Source organism: Diabrotica undecimpunctata, chromosome 2, assembly GCF_040954645.1.
Source record: "Diabrotica undecimpunctata isolate CICGRU chromosome 2, icDiaUnde3, whole genome shotgun sequence".
NCBI classification, from domain to species: Eukaryota; Metazoa; Arthropoda; class Insecta; order Coleoptera; family Chrysomelidae; genus Diabrotica; species Diabrotica undecimpunctata.
This window is the reverse complement of record NC_092804.1, coordinates 14,967,161-14,976,125: the sequence shown is the minus strand read 5'-3', so window position 1 is coordinate 14,976,125 and position 8,965 is coordinate 14,967,161. Positions and strand designations below refer to the sequence as shown.

The 8,965-nt window shown below is 35.6% G+C and overlaps 1 protein-coding gene across 4 annotated transcripts in view; it reads right to left on the bottom strand.

Annotated features, from left to right (window-relative positions):
• Positions 1-297: 297 nt before the first annotated feature.
• The window catches only part of f (espin protein forked), a 334,034-nt gene continuing 325,366 nt past the window's right edge, over positions 298-8,965 (bottom strand). For 3 of the 4 annotated variants that reach the window (XM_072522331.1, XM_072522329.1, XM_072522332.1), the window contains one exon: positions 298-3,051. In XM_072522331.1, coding sequence (XP_072378432.1) covers positions 2,802-3,051 — 250 coding nt within the window. In that variant the 3' untranslated portion in view covers positions 298-2,801. The remainder of the gene's footprint in view (positions 3,052-8,965) is intronic. The other variant, XM_072522330.1, reaches the window with a different exon arrangement.

Genomic DNA, 8,965 nt, shown 5'->3' with positions numbered 1-8,965 from the left:
TGTATTTGAGGGATGTTTGGTCATTTTAATTTGTCTGACTGATTAAATATAACTTTATTATAGTTCCATTAATAACATATTTAATAATCAGACATGTAAAAGTAAGTAAAGTTCATTTAATTTTAGTGGAGCTTTAAAGCGTCTGACAAAAGTTCTGGTCCATGACAAGTGTCTGACACTTATTACAGTATTTTCAAAATAATATTCTACAAAATATGTATAAAAATCAGTTATGTAAATTTAAGTTAAATAGCTCTTATTTTTAGTTACCTTTCTCACCTGGTACCTGCCCAGGTGTCACTCAGCAAGTTTCATAAGTACACAGGTATTCAAAGCACACGAGACGCTACTCAGACTCTAAGGTTTCATCTGTGTGAAAATAAGTTATGTCTGATCGCTCTGGGATCTTACTCTAATACTTAATACCTGTTGGATCTCTTCGTATTTAGCCTAGAATTGGAAGTGTTCGCATGGTGCCCCGTTGGTAATATTACTTTATCATTTACTGCTTTTTAACGAGCTTAGTAAATAATGTTATCTAAAGTTAAATATAAAACATAGTAATGTCTACTATTAGATAATACCAGTGCTATTTTGGAATTCTGTTTGTTCGTTATTTTGGATAGTTTTTTATCTGTTACTTACACCAAAGTTTTTTATAATACCTACTGTTTTTTCCACAAACAATGGTGGATGCGAAGAAAAGATACGTCGACGCCTTACAATGGTCAGATCAGCAATGGTCAAACTTACTAAAATCTGGAAAGATACGGACATAACCAGGAACACGAAACTGCGCCTAGTAAGGACGTTTATCTTTCCTATCGCTACCTATGTGTCAGAAACTTGGACCATTAAAAAGTCCGACTCACGACCTTTGAAATGTGGGTATATCGTAGAATGACGAACATACCCTGGACAGCACATCGCACAAATGTCTCAATACTGACAGAACTCGACATCAATACTAGGCTTACCACAATCATCAACCAAAATATATGTAATGTAAACATAGCAAGGAAATAAAGAAGGAAAAATTAAGGGACAATTAGCCTAGTAAAGAGTAATAAGAGTATTTAAGAAATTATTACATATTCCAAATTGATTAAAGAACAAATAAATTCATAGCTAGTAGGTAACATATTAACGTAAACATTTTACATTAAACAAAGATTGAAAACTCGACCCAGTTTAAATGTATTACACGAGTCTCAAATATCAGGCCACCACGGTTGTTTAAATCACATTTCAAAAACATAGACCTCCGCTGAATTATAAAACGGGGACCCAGTCAGCAAAAAAAAAACAATAACGCGACCTTGGTACTACGACTGAAAATTGAGAATACGGGCTGATAAAAAAGCGAACAAGGGGGTCAGCGAGGACTAGTGGGAAGTTGGCACTCTAGACGCTCCACGCCAGAAGTTTGGAGATCGGACGATACGCAGCCAGTGAACGCGCTATTTAACTCGACGGGATAGTGTGACGTATAAGTGTCGGCAACTGGAGATTCGCGATCGAAGGTTCGCGATCTCAAATCCCTGTAGGACTGGAGGCGTATTCATTAGCTAGAGCCTAAATACGCTAAGGTAACTAAGATCTATATACTAACCCAAGGTATATCTAATGATACGGAATTGTCCGACCTTTAATTCCTTGCTTTGTCTCTTCTCGTCTCCCTTCGCGCCTGATCGAACATTATTGGTCATAACTGATATTTTGTAGTGTACAGTCTATTTAATACATTGTAAACTCGAAATTTGTTTTTGTTATTCCTAGCCGTTACAGGAAGAGATACACATTTCGCTTATGCAGTGCTCCGGCTTCTAACGTAAGCCCATAGCCTCTCACTCTTTGGAGGACCTGAGACCGAGAAGTCCTTAATCCCCTTCCTTCCAAAAATTTCCCTACCCTCTTGTAAATCCGCGAGGGCGGAACCAGTCAGTCCAGACTAGTGGAACCAGTAAGCCTTGCCCCGCTCGCAGGGATAAGTATCCCCTAAGAATTGTAGATGCATTGATAAGGATATTGAGACAGACGTCTTCTACAATGGTGACAGCCTTTATTAGAGTGGAGATAATTGATTAGAGGGGTTTACTAGATTTATTTACAGCTTCAATCCTAAATTATTACAGCTAGCCACCCCAATTTATTATATATATTAAGGTACTTTGGACACATTACCAGACGAATAGAAGGCATTGAGAGGTTGGTGACTGAAGGTAAGGTAGATAGTAAAAGAACCCGAGGAAGATCGAAACTCCGATGGTCAGACCAAATAAAGTGCACTACCGGTTACTCTCTGTCTGAGGCAGCCCACCGCGCCAAGGAGAGAGAAGAATGGATAGCAACCATTCGTCAAATACCATAATGACACCATATCCTTACGAAGGATAAAGGATAGAGGAGTGTTTGTTCTAACTTAAAACTGAATGTTTTGCATTTTAATCCATATGGATTATAAATTAAGCTATTTCTCTCACTTCCAGCTTAATGTGCTGCATATCTTTTATAAGGTAAACCAATTTTTGTCTCGATGGGTTTTTGTCTATATACATCTGATGGAAAAGAATTAAAACAGACTCCAAAAGTAAAAACAATAATGTGTAAGGCCAAATTCATGACGTGAAGGAAAAACATTAAGTTGATGTTACACTCTAGGGATATAAATGTGAGCATAGTAGTCACAATAAATCACTATTTAAAAATATTCTGTTAAATAAAGATTTTCCAATATCCTGTATTAAAAATATTTCAATAACTTATATAAACATTTCAATAGATATGTATAAATGGCTAAACTATTCTAATAAATTTAACTTGCTGTTTGTTTTCCTCAGGTGCGCTCTCCACGGAATGATGTTAGCAGGTTCTTCGTCGGACTGTTCTTCTCCTTCGATCGGTTCATTTTCGAGTTTGATGCTGTCATCGTTGTAAAAGTTCTCCTCGTTCTCGTTCTCGTCCTTCAACTCGGGAGATCTAGAAATTATTTCGGTATCTTGAATCTTTATTTTTGGCTCGTCTACTACTTTGGGAGTATATAAGGTTGATCTAAAATACATAAATATGTAATATTAAAAATAATTCATTTAACACGTGTTTAGTGTTTTATGCCTGTTGATCTGGTAGCTCTTCTTGGTTATATTGATTCACAATACTTTCATTGAACAATAGTTACTCCAGAAGCTCCTGTGTAGTAAATGCAATTATTAATATTTTACAGTGATGAGTGTCTTGCCACCCGGCAAAATAGCGGAAAGGATAGAAGACAGATTAAGTTGTGAGATAGTACGAGATAAAGCTAATTTTCAGACGTGGCTATTTTACTTCAGTCATAATTATACGGATGACCTCGAAAATATTTTATTTTAATAATTTTTGATGTTAGAATAAATGATTGAATAAATTAAGATATATTATAGTAAAAAACATTAATTAGTAGCGATTTTAAATTATAAATCTTTAAGTTTATTTAATAATAAAAATAACTCAACTGAAATATTTGACTAAACTAAAGGTAAGTATGTTCTGTCAGAAAACAATTATTGTATGTAGAATTGGTGTAATAGTAAGAAACGTGGTTTATTGACAAGAAGATTGGGGTTAAATTCACATCAAGGATAAAATTTTTGTTTTACTCAATCAAAAAATAATAGAAAATATGATACATATTAGGTAACAAGTTTTCGAAAAACTCATTATTTACAATTTATTCTTATTCCAATATTATAAAATAGAAATACAAAATAATTCAAATTTAATTCCAGTTTTACAGTCTTCAGTTGTGAATGCAAAATAATCCGGTGAATCTCAGTGTTAATATCAATTCCTCTGTACAGGTAGCTTTACAGTTCTCTGTCCTCTGTACAGTTTATTTTTGTAGTATTTTTACTTATTTAAACATTCTTTAAACGTTCTTTTAATTTTGAAGAATTTTTACTTTATTTTCGAAGTACAACGATACTGTTTTTTCAATAAGATATTTATGTTTAACTTTAAATACTTCTAATACTAGTAACGAGTGACATAAATGTTTAGTGATTCAAAGCAAAACGATCTCTGCATAATTTCAAATTATTAAAAAAACAACCCAATGTGGGTTTTGAACTCTAATCGTCTGCGACTTCTGTGTCGCAGTGCCGAATTCTTACCACTAAGCCACGAAGGATTCATAATTATTCTGTGACAAGAGTGTATAAAACTCCTCAAATCATAGTAGAAATTATTCTTGGTTAATAATTTAAAACTTTAGATTAAATAATCACTATTAATTAAATTATTTTATTCACATTTTTGCTTTATTGTGGTCAATCAGTTTTTACTTTATGCCAAATTAAAAATGGAAATACGTCACACAAACGACGTTACACATAATAATTATGACCGAGGTGATTTGGCTCGAAGCTAACGTCTAAAGGTGTGAGACTATCGATGGTGGTAATGTAATGTAATGTAAATTATATGTTTCTACCGATTATTTCCCACCTCTACGAGTTTTATCTCTTTTTATTTCACAAGGTAACTGTGTTTTCTATCTCTTACGTTAAAAAGCCGGGTGGTAAGACACTCATCACTGTATATAATTATAAGAAATCGAAGCAATTACAAATTGAAGGCCTTGATTAAATAAATATAAATGGAATTTACAAAAATATTGAAGTTTAAAAAAGGTATTGAAATAAAAAGATTCGTTATTAGACGATTCATCATTATCATCATTATGACTTAACAACTCTGTGTGTCCTAGGCTTCTCAAGAATTTCTCTCCAGTGGTCCTTATCCGTCAAGGAACCTTGTTCTAGGTTTTCCTCTTCTTCTCTGACCAATTGGTCTATCAAGAAGAGTTTTTCTAGCTGGGTCATTTTGTTCCATTCACATTACATGCCCTATCCACATCAGACGTCCTATCTTAATATGTTTTACAATCTTCGGTTACTGGTATATTCGATAAAGTTCTAAGTTGTATCGTCTTCTCGACACTTCATTGTCATCCACTGAATCCAGGTCTCTGAACCATATAATAGTCTCAATATAATTGTGGATTTAAGGAGGAGATTGTGCCCAAAATAGCATCTGTTGGCCGTGCAAATTCTGTGTTTTATCTATGCAATAGTATTATTTTCAGTGTTAAGGAGCGCTCCCAGGTATACAAATGCGTTCACTGCTTCGATGATGTCGTTTTCTATAACAAGTGGTCGTAGGATTTGTAGTTGCGTGCTTAATTTCATATACTTCATTTTTTTGGTGTTTATTATTAAACCCATTTTTGTAGCTGATTTTTTTAATACTACATACGACTCTCGTACAGCGTTTTCCGTTCTCACAACAATATTGATACCATCAGCATAGGCAAGGATTTGCACTGATTTATTATATATTGAACCAATGATTGTAATTTGTGACATATGTATTACATTTCCAGAGTCAGATTGAACAGTATATAGGAGAGAGGGTCTCCCTGGCGCAGCCCGTTATTTGTTTTAAAAGGTTTAGACAGTTCCCAATGAATTCGTTCTATACATTCAACTTTTTCAAAAGTTAGTTTTTGTGATTTGTGATGATCTGTGAAAAGTGATTTGGTATTCCTAGATCGTTCATTGCTTTGCAATCTGATAAATTGTCCATTTACCACCTCTGAAACCAGCCTGGTATTTTCATATCCTATACTATCCGTTCTGCATATGGTGCCATACGTTAACATAGTAATGTGGAAAATATTTTATACGCTGCATTTAGAAGCTTAATTCCTCTGTGGTTAGAGCATTCAGATATCTCCTTTTTTGTGTATGGTGCAAAGTATTCCAAAATTTCAATCATTGGGGAGGGTTTTCTGTGTCCACATTTCTTATTCCTTATGGTATTATAACTACCTTCTTTATATATATACTAAGTGACATAGAAATCCGAACACCCAGTTTAAATGATTTTATGTTAATAAATTTTTGTATAAGTACTTAATAAAGCATAATAAGTAAATGATTAAAATTTCAAAATGATTTCATTGCTTTAAAGCCCTTTTACCTTTAATAATGTGTGGATGCACCCCGATGTGTTACGCATTCTCCAACGCGCCTAGGCATGATTCTGATCAGGTGGTCAATATCCTCTTGTGGTATCTCATTCCAGGCAACCACCACCTCCTCTCGAAGTGCTTGTAGAGTCTGAGGAGGACGTTGCAAATTGAGCAATCTCCTACCCATCATATCCCACACACGCTCAATTGGGGATAAGTCGGGAGATCTTGATGGCCATGCTAACAATGTGATATCACTATGTTGAAAGAAGTCTATTGTGACTCTTGCAACATGTGGTCGGGCATTATCTTGTTGGAAAGTTGGATTTGCCAGGGTGTCAAGATAGGGTAAAAGTTGGGGTTCTAGAACTTCTTGGATATAACGCTGCGCATTCATGTTATCTCTGATGAAGATTAAAGGTGACGTGGAACCATAAGCTATAGCACCCCAAACTCTAACTCCAACAGTGTGATGAACATGTCTTTCAACAAAAAACTGTGGATTTCTCCTTTCACCACGTTGCCTTCTAACTCTCGCTCGACCATCGTGCATGCCTACACAAAATCGAGACTCGTCACTTAAGACAATACTGTTCCATTCCTGATTCCAGACTGACCGTTCTCTGCACCACTGAAGGCGATTACGGCGGTGTTCTGGAGTTAAAGGGAGGACCCAGTGTGGTCGGTATGAAAACAGGCCAAAACTTCTCATTCGTCATTAAACACTTCGCATGCCAATAGGTCTTCCGTGTTCTGCAAAACCATTCATTTGCAATGGAGCTGGTAGTGGAGAAACGGTCTCTTAAGGCCAATAATCTCAGGCGGCGATCTTCACGGTCTGTTGTTCTACGGCGGCGTCCAGTGCCCCGTGCTCTTTGCATACGGCCTTCTTGAAGCCATGCCTGACAACACCTAACCACGGCGTGTACACTTCTTTGCACTCTAACTGCAACTTCCCGAAAAGAAAGTCCAGCTACCCGAAGTTCCATTATACGGTCCCTATCAAACTCACTAGGTTGACCAAATCGTACAGGTCTTAGTATTCTAGGCATCGTAACCAATCGTAAAGAATGTCAAGAACCACAATCCGCCAAATTTTTAGATTGTTAGTAAATTTAAAAACAAAAAGTATAAAAACCGGAATCTCCAACTGATAAGGCTAAAAACTTTATCACTTGTTTTTTTCAGTAAGATAAATAAATTACACCAAATTTTATTGAAATAAAATCATTTAAACTGGGTGTTCGGATTTCTATGTCACTTAGTATAGTGCAGCTGGAAGATTATCTATTCCGGGTGATTTGTTTGTGGCTAGTTTTTTAATTTCATCTTAACTTCAAAAATCGTTGTTGGTTCCTCTTCCCGCTCGTCTCTTCCCCTTACCTCTTCCAGCTTTTCCTCTATTTTCTCTATATTAAGTGCCTGGTTATAGTATTCCACCCATTTATTCAATACATTTTTCCTTGTTGTTAATATGTTGCCATTCTGACTTCTGCATTGTCATGTGGTTGCCTTGAATTCTTTTCTGTTGATGTTAACTTTTGTATAGAATGCTCTGAATTCTTTCTGTCTGTTGAGGTTTTCTATATACTTAAGTTCTTTATTTAAGTGGTTTGGTTTTTTCTTTTGTATATAATATTCTTCTCTTCTCTTTGTCTGATAATTCTCTACAGTTGTTCTAGTTCGTCGGGTAAGCATCTTTCTGTAGGCTTCATTTTTTTATTTTGTAGCATTTTTGAATTCATCGTCAAACCAACTATATTTGTCTGGTCTTCTTTGGTACCGTTCTGCAATTATCGTATCTCTCAGCTTTTGCACATTCCATTTTTTTGTACCCATTTTATTTTCTTTACTGGTGTTTGAAATTCTAGCCCTCAATGTTGAGATGACTAGGCAATGATCTATTAGACAGTTCTATGAGATGAGAAGCGTTGAATGGGCAGATATGAAAAAAGCCATACTAAAAGCGGGAAAGGAGGTCCTAGGCGAAGAAGAGAAAACCACTAAAAAAGACTGGATGACACCGGAAATAGTTGAGCTAATAAATGAAAAAAGAAAATACAAAAATAAAGATGAAAATAAATATAAAACCATCAAGAATAAACCTACAGATTCTAGGGGTTAGAAGATGGAGGGAAGTTGCCAGGAATCGACAGGAGTGGCGACTTCTTTGTGAGCAGGCCAAGATCCACAACGGATTGTCGAGCCACTTATGATGATGATCAAGAATAAAATCAAATATGAAATCAGAAAGGCTAAGGAGGAATGGATGAACAAAGAATGCCAGGAATTGGAAGAACTCAGCAACAAACATGACACCTCAAACTTACATAAAAAAATGAAAAAACTTACAGGCAACACCAGACAAAGAAGAACACTCATAACAAGAGATAATAATGGAGAAATACTTACTGAAGAGAGCAAAATAAAGGAAGTATGGGAACAATATATAATCCATCTGTTCCATGACGAGAGAGAAAATGAACAAGATATAGGTGAAGAAAAACAATACCTACAAATTTTACCCTCAAAAGTAAAGAATGCCCTACAGAATGCAAAACAAGGAAAATCACCGGGTCCTGATCAAATTCCAGTTGAACTGTTAAAAGCCTTAGATGACGGTAATATAAAGAGACTCACCCGAATTCTCAACCACATATATGTAGAGGGCAACATCCCGGAAGAATGGCTTAAATCGATATTTTTACCTATACCAAAAAACAACAATCCCAAATCATGTAATGACTATAGATTGATAAGTCTAATGTGCCACCCTTTAAAGATTCTCTTGAAAATTGTTCAAAACCGAATTTATAAGAAATGTGAGGAGCAGATAGATGAAACTCAGTTTGGCTTCAGAGGAGGCATTATTTGCGTTGACGGTACTCTTGCAGAAATGTCGGGAATATAACAAGAGTGCATATGTATGCTTCATAGACTTTAGGAAGGCCT